Consider the following 20,825-nt stretch of genomic DNA (forward strand, 5'->3'; position numbering starts at 1 on the left):
TATAAAATTATACAAAAAAAAATCAGAAATAGAAATTGTATTTTTGTTTTAACTTAATATTCTTAATTAAAGTGTTAAATTATTAGGACTTTATTCAGAATACATTCTAAATAAATGTGATACTTATGATGAATTTGCAGATGTATGAATTTATGAAATATTTGAAATAAGAATAATATTTACTTAATTCAAGTATATATTTTTTGTGTGTACATAGAAATTTATCTTAATTAAATATTACTTGTTTCAAGTAAATGATGAGTGTATTAAGACTCTATTATCAAGAAAATAATGTTTGCAAAGATAAGACCATTATTTAAAAACTAATAATCAATCGTTTTTCATAGTACGAGACACTTTTCTGTGTTTATCGTCGAAATATTTCAAATATCACACAGATATGCGTGATATATTTATTAATCTTGACTTTACGCTGCAGTGAACTTATTCATTTTATGTTATGTAAAAAAGAGGAAAACGCTTATGTAAAAACGTTCATGAATCAAGTAACTGCCGTTGGTTATCTAAATGTTTACTCAAAATGTTACTTAGCGGCGAGGGAAAGTCGAGAAATAATTTCGTGTCTGTAAAATCTCAATTCTAAATGATGCTTATTTGATATCGCTGGCAGCGATGGTGGCGGTGCTATAAGAATTTAGAAAGCATTGCGGGTAGATGCAAGAAGTAGTGCGTTCAGCCAATTTAGGTAGCTACACTGTGTTTTTCCGTAGCTTGGCCACACGCGGAGGATTGACAAGCAATCGCGGGCACGCAACGAGTTTCGAGGCAGATAAATTGAAAAAGGAAATTAATTTATGTATCGATAACAAGTTACTTTACGTTAGAGCAGAGAATGTCGACTCCCGCGCGATACTTCGGCATTTAGCTCTTATTTATCGTTGAACATTTGCATTCTTGCGGTCGTGTCGGCGCACTTAATAACACATAATCACCAGGTTGATATATGAGAAAGAAACAGATGATACATTAGATTCGCAGGTGTCTATCAGATCTCGAGAGCCTCGTGGTGGAAACTCTATTGAATGCTCGCAGCCGAACCGTACGTGGGAAATTCTCGCCGACGTTACCGTAGGCATATCGCTGTCATTAAACGTGTCGCAATTGCCTCCTTGGTCGCCCACTTCGTGAGGTATTGGCAATGATTAGTTGCAAAATTTCGCAGGAAAGTGTCGGCGGTTCGGGCTCGCCCCGTGTATGCCTTCATTCCCCCGGAGATCTCTCGGGACGGATATTATCTTTCAAAACCCTCGTCGAGCGTAACCAAGGACGTGCTTGGCAACGCATCCGATGCGAAGGATGCGCCGATAGAATTAGAAATTCCACGATAAAGCCCCACGCTGCACGCGATAACGGTGCGCAATTCGGGCTCGCCGGGAAGAAAACTCGCTACATTGTCGAATTGGAGCGTAAAACAAGCTGCACGCTCGCGTGTTACGAACGCTGAGAAGTCCGCCGGCGTAATTAACAGTTGCAAACTAATTATTGCGTATAATTCCTTTACGTGCGTTTGATTCCCACCTTCGGCGTCTCGCGCATTCATATCCGGTGTGCGAAAAGAGATTATTAAACGCACACACCAACGGCAAAAAAAGTATCGAGTGGCAAGTTCAAAGTATAGGTACTGTAAGAAATGTGGAATTGACGTAAGAAATGTAGAATTAAATCCTCATAAACTCGAACCGTTATTTCCATCGAGATTAGCCGAATAAAAATTCTCCCGCTTTATAATTATGACCGTTTCACGATAATTTTGTTCCGCAGTTTCTTAATGCGTATCAGAACTCGTAACGTAACAAATTAACTTAACGCGCGCGATTAGAAATTAAATTTCATCACGCGCGTCAAATTTCGTGATTAGGAATCGAGAAATAGATCGGCTTGCGACACTCTGCCAGTAAAAAAAAAAAAATCAAAGAGAAATTAGAAATGTACGGTTATGCTAGGCGAGTCATGCGCCCGATCTCTAAACAGCCCGTAATGCCCAGCTATTCGTCTCGCCGGCGTCGCCTTGTATTTATCCCGGCGGTGAGAGGTAATTTCTCTATTCCCTGATCGAGGCCTTTAATTTCCAAGGTCGCACGCACGATCGAGAGCGAAACACTGCGCCGTACGAGACTGCAGCGAGCGGTGATCAGGACGAGGAGTCGGAGGAGGACTCCGGCGCGGCAAGAGAGGAGATATCGAGAGGGTTCGGCGCTAGGCGGGTTCCTTCAAGGCGGGTACCATGTATCGGCCGAACTTCTACGAGAGCACGTGTCTGAGATGCGCTCAGACGGTCTACCAGGTTGATAGGGTGGGTCCCCTGAAGGACTTTACGTTTTTCCACGCGGGCTGCTTCAAGTGCGCGATCTGCGGCACCAAGCTCACGTTGAAGACCTACTACAACAATCAGCACACGATCAACGACAAGGAGGTGTACTGCAGCAGTCACGTGCCCAAGCCCGGGCCCGGCACCCTGGATGGGTCCAGCGTGGGCATCAGGAGCGCCCTTAACGTACCCAGAAGCGGCTACGTGAACGAGCAGATCAGGGCGGGAGGCGCGTCGCCGCGCGGCGTCTATCCACCTTGGTGAGTTACCTCTGCTTCTTCTTTTATTAACATCTTTAACAATCTTTGCCTTCAATTTGTACGCACGGGATCTGGTAATCCGTCTTTAACGTAAATCCCACGCCATTATGCAGCGTAATATCAAATATTAAAAATTCATGAATGCGAGATATCGCGATCTCTTCAAACTTCTGTCGCACGCGTAACGTTGCGTGCACGGCGTTACCTCGAGCCTCGTTATCTCGTTTCCCCAATCCGGTCTCGAATAATTAGGGATTTATCGCGGCGCGGACGGGAGGTTTTAATGCATTTGCGTTTATTTATCACGTCTGCCTTATCTCGGTTCTTGCGTTCTGCGTTTAAATTGTGACTGTGAAATACTGTATCTCTCTTCTTACATCCGATTCGACCCACGACGGAAGAAGTCAGTAAATAAATGACGGAAGAGACGTTTAGAGCGTTCAATTCGCCACATTAACGAAATTTAATGCTCGAGCCGAAGACCGAGCATATATATATATTTTTTTTTTTTCACCGTTATCGCCTGAAATGTAATAACTGTATACACAAGAGCCATTCTCTCCTCGTAAGAATGGCAGGGGTAATTTTGGCACAAGCCTACGATAACAAATCTCGGCGTAATGGCTCTTTAAATGCCCCTTTGTGAACGTATCTGTTTTCTTTCGGCAAATAATACTTCCGAGTCATTCAAGTTTGTAGAACGCTGCATAGATTTAAATACGTAACGCTCTCTCAGCCGAGCGTCTCATTTGAATCGTAAATAGGCGCGAAGCTAGGCTCTTCACCTCAATTTTCTATAAAGAACAATACGATACTTTGTAACACGTGCCATCGCTTCTTTCGCGTCACTGTGTATTCTAATTTCGTCGATTAGCAAAAGTAATCTCGCGGAAAAGTGTCGCGCGGCCACCGCTTTCAGTTAAACGTTCCACGGATCTCTTATCTTTTCTCGCTAAAGCTTTCCGCTAAAGCTCCCGAAAGAAAAGAAAGAAAGAAAGGAAAACAACGCAAACGCAAACGGCGCACAAAACACAATTTTAATGGCGTTTCGCTAGGGACACGCCGGCCGAGGGCACGCTCGGTAGAATTTATGTCCAATTTCTCCACTTTCCCTTCGCCGTCGATCGAGATCGAACGCTGCTGGAAATAATGACTCAACGTCTCGAAATCGAGTTTCGCGGAAAAAAATACATATACGGGTATAACTAACCACGCTTCGTTTAAGGTTTCTTCACGGCCTTGGTAATCCTTTGTTCAATTCAATTGATGGAAAATCATACTTCGCAAAAACCATTTCACATGAAATCATCTGTCCGGAAATGATAGTCTCTTTTAAATCAGTGAAATCTCCCTGATTCGCAGTGTTACACTGAAGAAGGATAACTTTATTGCAACGACAAGACACGTGTGATCAAGTGCGTTTTCGTGAAACCAAGCAGAATTTCCAGTTATTATAATGGCACTCGAGATTATAGTAAAATCTATCAAACATTCTGTTTATAAAATAATCCTTTAGTTGTAAGTATGTAATAAAAAAAGATTCTTGTTGCATTGTTTAGAAATCTGATAGATTCAATCGGTGATTATAAAATAATCGGAGTATAAAAAACAATCGCAAAAAATAATCAGATTATAAAATAATTAAAATGTTTGATAGATTTCACTATAAAATCTGATAATTCCTACAAGATTTCCGATTCGTTTCGTAAGATCCTTTTCTCAGCGTATACTTATAATTGTCAACAGTTGATTATTCATTGTTTCCTAAAATTACGATTAAGAACGGGGTATTTTCATTGACCGGATTTAATGTGTTATTATTACCAAAAGACAGTGTACATATTACTGATAGATGTAGTTATAACTATAGCACTGGAATTAGACTATCCATCGTCTCCCAGTGAATAATACATTGATTCCGATTTAGAAAGTGTAACACGTTCGAAATTAATAGCTGACTTGACATTATAAAATATTTTTTGAAATTATTCAAGCATTAACAGTTAAGGAGGTCTCATCTTTTGCCACGTTTCACGAGAATTTGCCAGCGAGCAGGATAATTGCTTGACGCACACAAGCAATTTCGCGAAAATTATTAGTCATACGTACATATACATTCTTTGACTCTGTGTCATCTCATGGTCCTCTGCTCTGTGTACTAGACGCCTCGCACCACCGTTATGCAATAAGGACCGCTTTGGCCTTAATCCGACGAAGTTAGGAATAAAGTCTTCTGGTAGCCGACAGTTTTGTGTACAAGTGCACTTGATCTTTAACCCAAATGCTAATGAGCGCTTGAGCTGCTTTCTACGGAGACCGTATTAAGCAGCGGTCGTACGAGGTGATCTCAAGAGTTTTATTAGAGTCTACAAAATCTTACAGGCACCCACCCGTCAACGAAATCAAAACCATCGAGAATTGGCAAAAGAGAAAATCAATAATTTTCATAAAACGTGAGAAGAAATCGTAACGTTTAGTTCGGTGTCTCGCTACCACGCGAGAAACTCTCTCGAAAGACCAAGTTCTACATGTTTGTAAAGTCAGCAGAGTCAGTGTAAAGCTGTATGTCAATATAGGAGTAAAAAATATCTTGAGTTCTCTGGCAATAGGAAAAATACTTCCAAAATAGGAAAGACGCGTTATTCAAGCTCTGACGCGAATAATTCTCAACAGATTGCATTTGCGCTATCAGGAAAGTTAATCTGATCTCAGTGTGTCAGCATTACATTAAGAAATCGCGATCGCGAGATTTGATTAAGTAAATATCGCGATATTGCATGAAGTGCACCGCGCCATATCGCCGTATAATCGCATAATCGCCGTATCCGCACGTTATTATTGCAATCTGGTTTCTCCTAGAAAACGCACGTGCTCAAGAGGCACATATTCGCGTTAGAGGCTGTCGCGGTGGCATATCGCCGGGACCGCTATTGGTATTTCAATCGCTCGTCCGCCCGTCGCCCGTTTTAACGTCTCTCAATGCGACGTCGCGCACGCACGCGTGCGTTTTGTGTGCCTTTTTATGGCCACCGCCTCGCAAAAGTCGTACGCTCGCGCCTACATACATGTGTTATACGAAGAAGAGAATTTCTTGCCGACGTGGCTTTCCTTTAAGTTCTCGTTTACTTAACTTTCAAATCTTTTATTATATTAACAGATTTTCTGTAGGTATAATTATGTGTTTATCGCGTCGTTATGCTAATTATTCAATTATCCGAGAGATCGATAATTCTAGAAAATATATTTGTTAAAAGGTGAGTGCAAAAAACCTTGACCCTTTTTTTGAAGAGATGATGTTCTCGTTACATACAGTGTGTTAACGATACATTGGCAAATTATATATTATTGGAAAGGTAGCGTCAACAGCTATTTAGGAAGAAAAGTTAATGACATTTTAAGTTATTTACAGTGCTTTGTATCCACGAAAAGAGTTGCAAACAGAATATTTGCGTGCGATTGTAGGGTAGATCGAGATGAATCAGATTATAAGTTTTGTGATAATTGTCATTAGTTTTTTATTTCATACTATCCGTTTTATCATGCTAATTACTTCTTCGCACACACACACACTCTCTCTCTCTCTCTCTCTCTCTCTCTCTAGCAGAAACACTAGACAACAATTTTATATTGCGCGTGATTCACTGTCAGTCGATGACACAAGTACGGAGATCATGAGTGCAGAAAGAAATTTTATCTCCCATATAAAATCGCGATTCTAATTTTATGTTTGTAACGGAAAGGCTTAATAGGCTCTTTCAAAGAATTTATTCATTTATTTTTATTTCTTTTAAACTGGTGATTGCTTTCAATGTTGGACATTTGCTCCGAATCGGACAATTTGTTTTTTTTTTAATTATTTTTCTTCGTTGTATAATAAGAAATACTATGTTAACGTATTATTTCATTATACATAAAACTCAAGTTAAATATAAAAAATTTATAGTAAAATTTAATAACAAGTTATTTTTTTATTTTTTTACCTATACAAAATATTGATCCGATTCATCTCAATCTACCCTAATGTATGAGTTTGAGAAAAAAATGAAGAAAGAAACTTTGGAAATTTCCCAAATAAATCACAAACAGTATCTAACTTGTTTTTCTCTCAAAGTCGTACATTTTAATCGCAGGCATATATATATTTTTTTCAACTCATTTTTCCTGATACATTATAAAACAGCATCATAAATAATTCAAATAGCATTAACTGTATTTTTATAAATAACTTTTGACGTCTTATTTTTCCATTTTGTAATTCGCCGTAGTATCTGCCGCTGCTGACACACTGTAATAAGAGCAACGCCACAAAAAGAGCCAAGACTTTTGCGCGCTGACCCAATATTTTTCTTCCTCTAATATCCAAACTTGTGTAATAAGCCGCAGACGCGCCAAGATACAGTTTTTATTACATTTTAATTTTTACATTATTCCGTCTTCTACGTCTTCTACGATTCCTTTCTACTCGAAAGCTCCTTAGAGATCCTCTTTAGCTGGCTCGTTTAGCAGGCGATTACTGACCCGATCGTTTAGCGAATCCGATACTGTTTCTTATATCCATCTTACTGTTTCTTTTGCCATCATCCATGGCTTGATAATCACGGTGAGAGAGAAAGAAAGAGAGAGAGAGATAGGACGAGTACGGTAAAAGGCAGACCGTGGGGCAAGGAGAAAAGGAGAGGAGAGAGAGGGGGGAGGGAGCGTGGGCTCCGCTCGCGCGAGTGAATGAACCCGGCAGAATGAGCGAGAGAGGAGGTGTAACACATTCATTTAAGCGATACACACTAAATTCTCACAATCGCGGCGCGCAGGCTATCGCGCCTGCGGTGAGATTTTTATTTATCGCAACTCGTTGAGCTTAATCGCGACGCTAATTGCGACGCGACTCGCGTCGCGCTAATTGCGCCTATTACGCGCATTACAGCAGTTATCCGGAATTATGGGTCAAACCCCGCGCCACGCGGGGGAGGTACCTCCCGCGAGGTGAGGCGATTGTGTCGCGGATATGTGGGTTAACGTAATCCATCGACCCGGATTCTTCGCCGGCGTCGTCGTGTAACGAGCGACGTTCGCGGTATCAAGGACACCGCGTTACCTCCGGAGTGTTCGCTTTTATTCCGTTATCGTGCTTAACATCGCTCGCGGCAATTCGTAATCCTCAGTCGCTCCGCACGAGCGACACACGTACGCGCGCGCGTCCTCGTGCGCAAAATTTCTTATTTACCGTCGCGCACACAATATCCGAGAGAAAAGAAAGTTGATCTTCCGAAGAATTCCTCGAGTTTCGAAACTATGCGCGATATCTCGCTGATTAACTTGCAAAAGAACTAATACGTGCTTGCATGAAAATTGCTACTCGGGGATTTTCCCGCTCGCTAACTTGGGCAAGTACGGGGGAAGCTTCGCCTCGAAAGCTAAATTAACAAATCTCATACGACAGCTTGCATTAAAAAAACTACCTGGGAACTTCTGTATCGAAATTCCTTCGCAATTTTTCTAATTTAAACAAGAAAAGAATCAAATAAAGGCTAATGAGTTCAGAAAATGGTTGAGTCACTAACTTTTTATCTCCTTTGACATCGCAATATTTGAAGATGCCACTTCGGATTTGGCGAACCGTTATCTAAACTGCACACCTTACCCAAAGAATTAGCCTCTATTTGATTCTTTCTTCGTTTAAATTTCGAAAATCCTTGATTCGAGTCTTCCTAATCTGCACCTTTTAAAATTCAAAAATTGTAATTTAAGATTAACGATTCTACGAGTCTTTGTGGAGCTTGAAAGAAATCTTTCTCAAAACGATTTTGTCTTCCAGCGAGAAACCTACACATAGTAAAAAAATAAAATGTCACAGAAAGTCCACTGTAAATTTTATGTTAAAATAACTCAAAAGTTAAGTTAAAATAACTCTTATTTTAAGTTATTTTAACTTAACTTTCGAATTATTTTAACATAAAAGTTAGAGTAAACTTTCTGTGACATTTGATTTTTTACTATGTATACTCTCTAAATTTTTTGGAGTAGAATTTCATCTAAAAGAGTGGAATTCCACTCTAAAAGTGTGAAAATCCTGCCACTCTTTATCAAGACTGGCAGGATTTTCATACTTTTAGAGTGGGATTCCACTCCAAAGATTTTAGAGAGTAGCTTTTCTATTCTTCTAACAATTGTAGCATTTCCGTTCACTTCCAATCTTTCTATCGAGCAACTTTTTTTCCGAATCGTTTCATATGCTACTTTGACATGTTCGGACAGGACGGGGACGATCATTTATTCGAGATCGGGACACGACGAGGGGATTGATCTGGGACTAATCTCATTACTCTAGTTTAACGCGCTGTCGCTTCTCGGTCCCCGCAGCCAGGACCTCGCCGAGCGGTTCTGTGCGGTCCCGGTGAACCCTCGCAACCCCCTGAAGACCCGTGTGCACGCTTCTGTTGCAGTTACGATAATGTAGACTCGCCTAATTATGCCAGGCACTTGAACGGGCACAGCTCGCCGCCGGCCAACTCGTCCCAGCGCGATGGCATCCACGGCGGCACCGGCGGCGCCTCCTCGCCGTACAATCACAATTATTCGGGGGACGGCAGCTATCAGTACGGCAGGTTCGACGCGAGCGCCCTGCACATCGCCCATGCGCTCAAGCAGACCGAGCTACAGAAGGGCTACAGCAAGGCCCGCGAAAAACCCATCGATTATTATCTGGTGAGTCACTGGTGGTCGGTCGGTCGGTTGGTCGGTCGGTCGGTCGGTCGGTCGGTCGGTCGGTCGCTCGCTCGTCGGCCGCGGTTGATGTAATCGCTCTCGTCATGCTCGTCGCCGTATAAGGACGAGAGTGTTACTATTCCGACACGCGCGTGGCACGCCGCGGGCCGGCTAGCGCGATTGCGTCTCAACACGCTGTTGCGAACACGCAATTTCCTGGAGAGCCGGAAAACCGTTCTCCTCCACGAGGATCGCGACTCAGCATCTTCGAACAGAGAAAGAGACGTGGTGATATCGCGCGGAGATTGTTGGGCCGAGGAGCGGCCGCAACAGTCGCACGTTCCCTCCGCGCGGAGCACCAGCGAGCGGCGCCGCGACGGCGACAGGCCTATAGGGAGATCTGCGAAAATAATCGTTAATTAATAACGCAAATTAGCAATGATAATTTCGGTGTGCGTAGGAAGGCGAACAATGGCGATGTGGTAATTGACTTTTTGCGCGCGTATGCCGCCCGCTGGTGTTATTAGCTCCTTCCTGAAATGAGAGCAAGGGGCTGGGGGAGATGCATTGTGTGCATGAGCGAAAATACGCACAATGGGCTACCCCAGCTACTTCCGTAGTAATAAAATTCAGATCAATGGCATGCGGATGCAGCAGTTCTTTTGATTTTTTTTTTTGCAAGATCTGCGTTCGACACCAAGCGATCGTCTCTCGGTCAATTTGTACAAATATTAATTAAAGTGCGGGTTAAGTATATTTTTTCTATACTCTATTTCTAAAGGAAGCTTTCATTCCTTACGAAAATGATTTATAATCATTTCGAGCCGAGTATATTAAATATGTTATCTGTACATGGTATGATATAAGAATATTGAAATAAACAACTGATCAATTCGTTATTTTTAATAAACACTGACGCGTTAAATTAAAACGCTGAATTTTGCTTGAATTATTTTTGTTGTATTTTTTTTTAATTTAAATTAAAACAGTAAATAATATAGATAATTGAATTAATAATTACATATCTGTGTGAAAATTAGAGATGTTATTAGCCCCCCCCCCTCCATTTACATTTTGTACAATAATTTTTTAATAATGAATATTTTAAATTGAAAACTTACATTCGTTCATGTGTCGTTTAATTGATTCTAGACTCAAAGTTATGAAGTATTTATTATTTAAAATATTATTTATAACATAAAAATATGATAATATTGCATGAGTCAAAACAGAGATGATTACATGGTCCTCCTCCCCTCCCTCCATAAAAATAAATTTAAAAAATTTGATTTTGTTTAAAAAAACAGTGTTTTATTTGTATATAATGATATATTTATTCAAACTAAAGAGAAAATATTGCAAAATATATGCAAATGTATGTATGTACACATAAGCCTTCCGCATGTAAACTGCGGTACTGAAAATCTATAATACATGTAATGTAAACTGTACACTGTTAAAAATACGCAGCAAAATTTTATAGTATGTAATGTAACGAAAGCAAATATATATTTCAAGCAAGTACGTTAAAAACATTTAATATTGTCAAAAGTGCAGTAATCATGCACATATTTTCCAGTTATAGATACATTAAATTTAATGTGAAATTTAAAAATATATTAAATTTTTTGACATTTTTAACGGTGTAGATTAGCAAAAGCAACTTGTCGAATATTTCCGTATGAAAACTTCAGAAAAAAGCTTGTTAAGCCTGTGTCAACATGCTTGAAAAACTGCATCCCCTTAAAAAAAACTCCTATAATAATATTTAATTTTGCATAATTCAAAATGTGCAAAAGCCAAATAAAATGTTAACTAAAAAAATAAAATAAAATATTTGAACATACATATATTCGTATGATAAGCTCCAATTTAAAAAAAAAATGAGGAAGTATATTAACCTCTACAGAACCGGAAGCCAATTCGTTGGCTTTTGACAATTTAAAATATCATTGCTTATTTTGTATTCATGTACACTTATACATTTATTACGAAGTAAATTGCTGTAATTTTATATTTTTTAATTATTTTATTACATCCCAAATTCGGTATGTTTTTTATAAATTTTTTTACTAAAAATACTGTTAAATAGTTATTCTAAAAATGCATAATAATTAATACTCGAATGCAAAAGAAAAAATTTTTATCTTTCCGAACAGGAAACTGATATGTCGGTCTGGAACGGTGCCATCTTTTTCGTAAATTAATGCAATGGCATAGTCAACAAAATTCTAAATCTAAAACTGTAAAAGTCGTCCAAAAACTTACTAGTCCTCGGGAGATTAAATTAAAACGTATCTACTTTGAAAAAGTTTCGAAATATCTAAAAGTAAAAATACACCGAGAAAAAAGTTATCAAACTAATTAATTTTTTTTTTTTAGTTCAACTATTTATGCATTCGACCTAAATGTATAAAACACTTGAACTTCAGTTTAAGCATTTATATATTTAACTCAACAACATATATATTTGATTTTACGTAATGCTTGAACCGAAGAAATTCGATCAAGCTGAAAAATTCAGTCGAGTTAACAACTTCTTTTTCTCATTGTACCTCACAATAAATGTCGGCATTGTCTTATAATGGATGAATTACGTACAAGAGAAAATCGCGAAGAGATGCAAGTCACAGAGCGTAACGAGGAACTCGAATTTCCCGGCTTTGGCGCCCGGCGCGGCGTAGTAAACCGCGGGACCTCCGACCGCGGATTTCCGAATTTCCGATCGCGATCCGGCATACATACCGCCGGCGTCGTCGCGTGACTCCCATACGCGAATAATCGGCGCGGCGCGCGGTGCAGGAATGCGGCGAACCGTCGCGCGAGAGAACGGACTTCACATGAAAATGAGATTACCGCTTTTCCCATCCACGCGCCGGCCGGAGTAATAAGGCCGAGCCGCTAGTCGCTCCACTATCGGCCGCGTTTTCTCCCAATGCGCTTTCGCGCGTCCAGATATCGCCGTCCGTCGCCGCGTCGATCGACCGATCCTTATTTATGTAGTTAAACACGCCGGTCGTCGGCCTATGTATGGAGTTTTACGCGAACGAAAGCGGCGCCGGCGTGGGCAACGACAGCCGACGGGAGACCGTACGTTCGCCACGTACACACGTACGTCAATCTCCCAGCGTCAATCCTTTCCTTCGTCCTACGAAAATTTACGAGACGACCGACGATACGCGGGCGGTATACTCGGTAGCAGCGAGCTGCCGCGGAGGATCCGCAAGCCGCGAGACAATCGCGACTTTTCTGCCGGCCGCGGAACAATCAACGGGCGTGATTTATCCGGTATTTGTTCCGCGTATCGCCGTATCGCCGTATCGCCCTCCCACACTCGCATGCTATTGACGACATCGGGTCGAACGAACTCCAGGCTCGGCTCGGCTCGGCCCACACGCGCCGCCGATGATCAGATAATTCTTTCGGATCGGATACGTGACGGATACGCGACGGCGGCGAATGAGTCCCTTTCTCGCGCATCTCCGGCATCTGCGACAGTCGCCGGCATTATGTTTAATTGGCGAAACAGCCCCGGGAATCTCAGGAACGATTCCGGGGACGCGTAACAGATCGCTGCGCGTGACTGTGATCGAACGACCGCAATTACTCCGATACGTCAGCCTCCATCGCGAGTCGCGCGGCAAATAAGAACCGTACGATTGGAACTGGTGTAGGGATGTGTAGAATGTGCGGGGAGTGGTAGCACGCAGACACGCGTTTGCTTCTCTCGATTTAAAGTGGAAAGTCATTGCACAATTTTTTTTATTTTTTTTTTATTTTTTAGAAAGAATCGAGAGGGAATTACTTTGGTTCTCAAGACTTCTCGATTATAGAGCTCAGTTGATGTCAAGCTTAGTTAGCGTTGTTTGCCGTTATCTATATTAAATGCAATCGTCTAGATAATTATCTAAATGAAGAATTGGCTTTACTGTTATTTTGATTATTAGAACGTGTATTGTATCATCATCTTTATCTTAAATAACAGAAATAGTAAAGTGAAACAATAACCGAGAATGAAGTATTGTCCTTAGCGCCTTAGCCTCAACTCTAAGTTGTCATTTATTTTAACAGGAGAATCTTTCGAAGTGACAACAGCAGATTGCACAGATCAGAAACTAGTGGCGCATTGTAAAAATTGCCCCAAAAGTGTAAAGCAATTTAAAAACTTTTACAAAGAACTTTGTCTGAATTATTCTAATGTGAGTTTTATATTCTTTTTATATCTTTCCTCGTCTTCCTCTGCTTATTGATCGAAATTCAAAAGAAGAACACTTTTGGCCAGATTAAATTATTTGAAGAACTCTTATTTTTAAGAAATAAAGATATAGAAATAAAAATATATGAATATATTGTTTTTATATCCTATATTGTTTTGTTCAACATTGTATCTTAAAATTATCTGGATAAAACGATATAATTTTAAATTTAATCCGGATAAACTAAAAATTAAATTATTCTTACCTTATCTAAGATACGTCAATTATTTATCTTATCTTTATCTAGATAATTTTAAATTATTCAACCTTTTCGTACTTCCGGAACATGTATATCTACGAAAAAATTCATAACTTTTAAACAAGTAATTCTATCGACTTTTACCTCGGCTTGTTTTAAAGAAAAAGGTTCAGGTTACATGTGAAAAAATCGTATACTTTGAAATGTAATGTTTTCAAGAAAATATAGTTATCTAAACTTTAAAAAAAAATCAAACTTTTAGACAGTGAAAAATAATCGTATATTATGTCGAAAAATCATAGAATTGATGCTAATTATATACTTAATTATGTACTTCAAATATTATTTAAATGTGACTACAATTTTATTATGATAAAAATTATAACAGATAGTTTATGTGAAATTATAGTGTGCGCAACTCAATTCGTCACAGTTCAGCGAACTTTTACCGTTTTTTTTTTCTGAATACATGCGAGGACGACGCACTCCGTATAACATATATTCAAAAAAATAAAATTCAAGCTCATATTTGAAATATACTGATATTTCAGCTTTTTATAACCGGCATTCTAAATTTTCAAGTTTAGCAAATTTAAAATCACTTAAAACGTATTTCTTTTGGAAAAGACCGGAAGTACGAAAGGATTAAACGCAACACTGATTAGAGTATCCAAAAAAATATTAAAAGTTATCATAAAGGGAGGGGGGGAGGGGGGAAAGATTAATTTGAAGGATTACGTAATCACTTGATCGATCAAAGTACACAGCGACACGAAACTCCGTAAAGCCTTTGCGGAGCGAATTAACTCCCTCGCTTGTGCCGCGCGCGTTTTCCTCGGGACACGAGAACAATGCTTCGAGTTGGTACCGCTGCCGCCGCCGTCTCACGTCGTTGTCGTTCATGATTATTCAAATCGTTACCACGGAAGAACGCGTATACGTCGCGTCGTCTTATTTCCCTCGTACGCGACGCCGCCGCTGCTCCGTGCCGGTCGGGCCGGGACGTATACCGCGTGCACGCGAAGGAAGGCTTTACGTCTGCAACGAAGCGGACGAGGGGGCGGACGGAGAAGTAACGAGGGGGGGGGAGGGAAGCAGAATTATTTCCGCTTGCGGTACTTCTGCACTTGATGGCTAATTAGAGAATCGTTGCCGGGCCGCGTAAAGAGCTGGCGGGGATAGCGAGTGTGTATCCCGGGCCTGCCGTCTCTCACGCGCCTTCGCGCGTAAACGCTTAGGGAAAATTAATCCATTAAAGGCCGTTGTCCCATTTCCGGGAATATACGCTTTGAACGGCAGACGGATCTCGGCGACGTATCAAAATGTCTCCGCGCGGAGGAAAACTCGCCTCGCGCGCGCGGTTGAGGACTTAAAAAATTATATTAACGTGGGCGCGCGCACGCGACCTCCATCTGTTTCTAGCACAACCCTGGCTCTCGGTGGAGTGCCTAAAACACGATTAAAGAAAAACAGCCTTGAATTACGTCAGGCTGCGCCCTCGAGTTTTACTGGTCATTCTGAGAGATGTCGCGAGCAGAATTTCCCACAATAAACATTATGTATGTGAAATATGTTTGTTGCCTCCGTTTCGCGCGCCATCAGTAAATTTTTCGTGCAGCATTGAATTCGTTGCTACACAGACAGTAAAAACATTCTGGTTATGAGAACATCTTTGTTTTCGAAATATTAAATATTGAAGTGAGATTGGCTTTAAACAGATATGCAATTTTATGAAGACAAATTTTTATTACTCAATAATAATTTTCATGAGCTGAGAAAAAAAATATCAAGTAAAAAATAATAATACTTTTAAACCAAGAATTTCTTAATACTGTAATTAAAATTTTTTAATACTGTTATTATCAATATATGATTGTGTTAATAATAATAGTAGAGGAGAAGGTAGTATTATGAGTCGTATAGGTACAATTAGTAACCGTATTATAAGGTAATGAATTGCCAGTAATTACTTATGGAATCATTTGTTTAGTCGTGGCTTTAATATGCCAAAAAACACAATTATTATAAGATATTTTTACTCTTGAACATTTTAAAGTTTTTTCCAAGTACATTTTAACATTTAATTATGCATATGTATACTTATTTATTGTTTGTAAACTAGAGCGTATCATCGCATAAATGTATGTCTACCCAAGCGTTTTTTTCTGTTATTTTATTCGACTATACACATTTCAAGTTATTCAATAGCATAAGATTTTTTTAATATAGCCACTTAATAAGCATGCTTGTAGTATGGCTATTATCAAGATTTTTATATCAAAATATTTCGACTTTGATAAGTCGATTGTCACCCTAAAAACGCTTAGAAGCTCGGTATAAAAATCTGTATCTTTGCTTGTGATTTATTTTTTAATTGAAGTAAATCAGCATTTATTTCTATTTTAAAACTTTGAGATTATATTGTAGGTTTTTCTAACAATTTATCTCAACAAAATATATAATTTTGTTAACAAAATACTATGTGTTTTTTAAACAAAACCAATTTTTTTTAAATTTACGTTTGTGACTCATATTACCCTGTTTCTCTTCCTGTTATCCAGTTATAACATTTTTATAAATCTCCTAAATAATAAATATATTTTATAACTTTAAGTCTAGAATCTATTAAACTATATTTTGACGAATATAATACAAGTTTTAATATAAAATATTGATTATTGACAAAGTTATTAAATAAAATGTACGTGGGTGCTCATACTATCTTCTCCTCTATTAAAAAATTTTAATTCTTTAGATAATTAATATAATAATAAAATAAAAATGCAATATTTACTGTAAAATTTAAAATTATCAAATTTTTTAAAGATTAAATTTAAGCAAGAATATAATTTCTTGCTCATATATGAAACAATGATTGTTAAATAAATTATATTTTAGATTTAATTTGTGACACTGATGTTTAATTCCTTTTTTTCTCTGTGTAATAAAGTTACGTGTGTATAAAATTACGTTTAATTAGAAAACAATGCTCCGAAACAATCATACCTTTTCCTTTTCTGTCTCGTCATTAAGCCTAGTCGCGTTTATTCAAATCAGATACGTGCGCATTATTGTGACATAACGTGACGTGGATTTCACTAGTGTGTTTCTGGTATAAGAGAAAAATTACATAACGTGTTATTGTAATCCAAAACAAATTGTGAAATTTTATAAAGCATACCAATTTTCTGGGAAATGGATTTCAATTATTTATACACGGTAAACCGTTACTTCTTTCACTCTTCCGGATTAAATTGAAAAGATTGTATTGAAAAAATCCCGTCGCGCGACTTCAAAAGAACATGTTTGTCTCTCGCACAGCGGCAACATTTCCCCTACTCATATTTTTATTGCATTAATATTTCCGGTTGCGACTATACAACGGACGAAAAGAGAGTCACGGGACGCAACTCGAACCGTTTTTGAAAAAATACACCGGAAGAGGATTAGTTCACTTTTGTCGACCACCGCCGCGGTGGGCTGTTGCTTCCCCGAGGAGACTCTCTTGGAAGCGAATGAAAGCAGAAACGCGCGACGTGAAAGTAAATTATACAAAAAAGTAGAGTACCTACGTCTAAGGCCAGAGCTGCGGGCGTTTTAAGAAATAGAAACGTTTCATTGCGTCCGACCGTATCCGCGAGCACCGTCTTCTTACGATTACGGCGAAATGCTCCCTGGCATGTAACGACATTTTAATCCTTAATTAGTAGCATGCCGATCGTATGTATTAGCCTCTTTGAAATTGTACAGAGAGCCGAGTGTTCAAGTTATGCGATATTTTATATCTCGCTTTTACACAATATAAATTGAATTTTTACGTAATACTTTATATAAATACGTTTCAATAAATTATAAAAATAGACTATATATTTATCGGACATCGACATTGTATTCTTTTTTTACAACGCTGTAGAGTACAATTATAAAGTTACAATAATAATAGTAATTTTATTGCGTGCAGCGGTTCATAAAGAATAATAAAGCTACATGTACACTAGTAAAAAATAATGCTGGTACCAGCTGCACGCAATAGCCAGGACAGCAGTTGAAGAGTCGATTTAAAACTATACCTGAGCATTATAGATATATGCAATAATTGAGCGTAACAGAAATATTATATATTACAAGAAAAACGAACTATTGTACAATATTTAAAGTTACAAGAAGATAAGAGTAGTATACAAGAGCTGATTCAAAAACTAAAACAATATAATACATTGAGAGAAAAAATTCCTAAATTTTAATAAATATTTATTCGAATAGTACTGATGAAACATTTATTAAATATAAATACATATTTATTTAATACAAGTACCACTAACTTAGTTCAAGTATCACTTTTTTCTTATAGAGCAAATATTTATGTAGCGTAAGTAAATATTTCATTAGTACTATTCAAATAAATATTTAATAAAATTTAGAAATTTTTTCTCTCAGTGTACAATAATTGAATCAAATTCTAAAAATATCAAGTATTAACATTAATTAAAATATGCAAATGGAATTCAATGATTTCATTAAAGTATGCAAATAAAATGCATGTATAAATCATAAAATGATTAGAAATTAAATGATAAAAAGAATAAACAAACAGACAAGTTAATTTTAATGTGAAGCAATATATGAAGTCAGCTCGAAAGAAAATAGATATATTGGTGTTGTAGTTACATGTTAGTATTGCAATAATATTTTAATACTTCCAGAATAACGACACTTTTCAGAAAAGGCTCTCATATTGTTAACAAGAAATTAAACATAGACGCGAAGAGTTAAGGTCTTAATAAATTTTCATTTTTGCTGCATTAGGATCGCGATGAACAGACGCGTCTCGAGATGAAGCACCGGAAGGAAGAAGATGATTTATATCGGAAGTTTGCGCATCATCGCGAGGAAGAGGACCGACGAATTCGCGAGGAATTCCGAGTATGTAATGACTGAAATAGATTGTAACAAAAGCGATTTATTCGCGTTTTATAAATTAATTACACGCACTATTAATTATAAACAATGTATTACGTATAAAATTACAATGTATTACGTATGGTTTAAAAAGGATGAGTGGGAGAAGGAGTTGGAGCAATTGTCGGCGAGATGGGAACGGGAAAAAGGCGGAAGAGTTCGAACCCAACAATTTCAGCAGGAGAAGGAAGACTTGGAGAAGAACATGACTCTACGCAGGGACAAGAAGAAAGAAAGTCTCACGCGCAAGATGCTGGAGCACGAACGGTATTTATTATGTAATTAACGCGATACCCACATCTTACTCTTAGATCGGAGAAGTAACACGGGCTTACATCACTCGCGTTACGGATTATTTCATTAGACAATATATAATCATCGAGCGTAACGGATAATAGAAATATATGGTTTTCTCGGAAAGTAAATATTTCATGACACATTTATTGTAATAAATGCAATGTAAGATAAAACATAATTTACACATTATCACACGTAATTGGAAAGATGTATGTTAAAATTCAAAAATAATGTCGAAATCAAGTTAAAAAATTATCCAACTTTTGTTAATCCTCGTACTTGACTTTTTTTTAGAAATAATTAGGAATAATTATCTAATTCACGTCCTATTAAAGGTTTTTATAGTTGCTGATTGTGAATTTGTAATCAAAATTTCAAAATTTAAAATAACTGATCCAATATGGCGGACCAAATTGTAACATTTCTTGAATTTGAATGAAATTCATATTCCACGGATTTTTAGAATTGCTAATTACCAATCACTATCTTAATTTTTGTGAAAGATACATGTATTTTTCTCTTTTATCTCATTTTACGAATTTTTGACGAGGTATGCAGATCAAAGGGTGATGATTTTTTTTGTAAAAAGTCCTACCCTTTATCTTTAAAATGAGCCCAGAAATAAGTTGCTATCTTTATTTTTGTGGGAGATATGAATTTTTGAATACTTGGCACATATACTCGTTTCGTGCCATCAGGCACGAAAGAGTTAAGTTGATATCAATATATATAGCTGATATTTTTCACAAACACTTATACTTTATACGTAAAGTAATTTGTGATCTGTATTTATTACATGATATATTAACACAGCCGACAATCTCAAACGGGACTACGAATGTATCGATCCCACGTATTTTTCGTTATGGAAGAACACGAAAGAATTATGCGTGCAGCACGTTATGAGCCCCGGTAGTTTCGGCTTTATGCTTTTTTTCTTCATTTCTTTTTTCCTTTCGGACGATAAACAAGCTCGCGTGCGTTGGGTGCTCACAAACCGGGAAGCCGGATTTTCGCGCTCAACGCAAAAGCTCCTCGTTACTCCTGATCAATTTATAGGGCGGCAACCGCTGCGCTGGTGGAGAAACAGAGCTCGGAGATGCTGGAGCTGATCAATGAGGCGAGAAGCGAGTACATGCTACAGGAGAGTTTATACCTTGACGAAGGAGACGGTTATATCCAGGAAGCGCCGCCTCCGCCTTATCCATCGCGCGCGCCACCCCCGCAGCCACCAGCCCTTGCCAAGTACCATATCTACAATGATCCCCTGGAGTTCGCCGACATGGATCAGATAGCTATTTCGGTAAGACCTCACCGTGGAATTCTTTCTGGCTTCCAGTCAGCTTCCCTGTCGCCGGGACGAGATCTTGCGGTGCACGGTCTATCGCAAGTATATTCCGATAGCGTTATCGTCTTTTGCATTAGAACGTCTCATTTAGTTTACCGTGCATTTTTATTTAAATGCATGTATTAAAGCTCTCTCGGAATTTTTTTTTTTTTTATCATTTTAAAATCTCTCTGATAATATTTTTACTTCCACTTTTATATCTAATTTCTGGGGTTATTATTCACGTTGAATTAAATGTACAAGTAATTAAAATAGTTTTCTCTTTTTTTTTTAAAAAAAGAGAGGGTAAATATTTTTGAAAATTATTTTTTGTTCTTTATTTATTATTGTTTGAAGATCAATTTTCTATTTTTTAAATAAAAATTATAAACAATAATTTATTAACAATCTATTTGACTTCTTTACGATTTAGCGATAACAATCAATATCGGATCTCTCATTAAAATTAAGAACCTAAACATCATTTTTAATCAGA

The 20,825-nt window shown here is 38.1% G+C and overlaps 1 protein-coding gene across 2 annotated transcripts in view; it reads left to right on the plus strand.

Moving 5' to 3' along the window:
* LOC105200881 (hillarin) overlaps positions 1 to 20,825 on the plus strand; it is a 34,824-nt gene that overhangs the window by 7,751 nt on the left and 6,248 nt on the right. Inside the window, exons 2-6 of one of the 2 annotated variants that reach the window (XM_011168669.3) lie at positions 2,095 to 2,589; positions 9,030 to 9,291; positions 18,553 to 18,669; positions 18,800 to 18,972; positions 20,062 to 20,305. In XM_011168669.3, the coding sequence (XP_011166971.1) occupies positions 2,246 to 2,589; positions 9,030 to 9,291; positions 18,553 to 18,669; positions 18,800 to 18,972; positions 20,062 to 20,305 (1,140 nt within the window). In that variant the 5' untranslated portion in view covers positions 2,095 to 2,245. The remainder of the gene's footprint in view (positions 1 to 2,094; positions 2,590 to 9,029; positions 9,292 to 18,552; positions 18,670 to 18,799; positions 18,973 to 20,061; positions 20,306 to 20,825) is intronic. The other variant, XM_011168670.3, reaches the window with a different exon arrangement.

This window comes from Solenopsis invicta, chromosome 8 (genome assembly GCF_016802725.1).
Source record: "Solenopsis invicta isolate M01_SB chromosome 8, UNIL_Sinv_3.0, whole genome shotgun sequence".
Taxonomy (NCBI): Eukaryota; Metazoa; Arthropoda; class Insecta; order Hymenoptera; family Formicidae; genus Solenopsis; species Solenopsis invicta.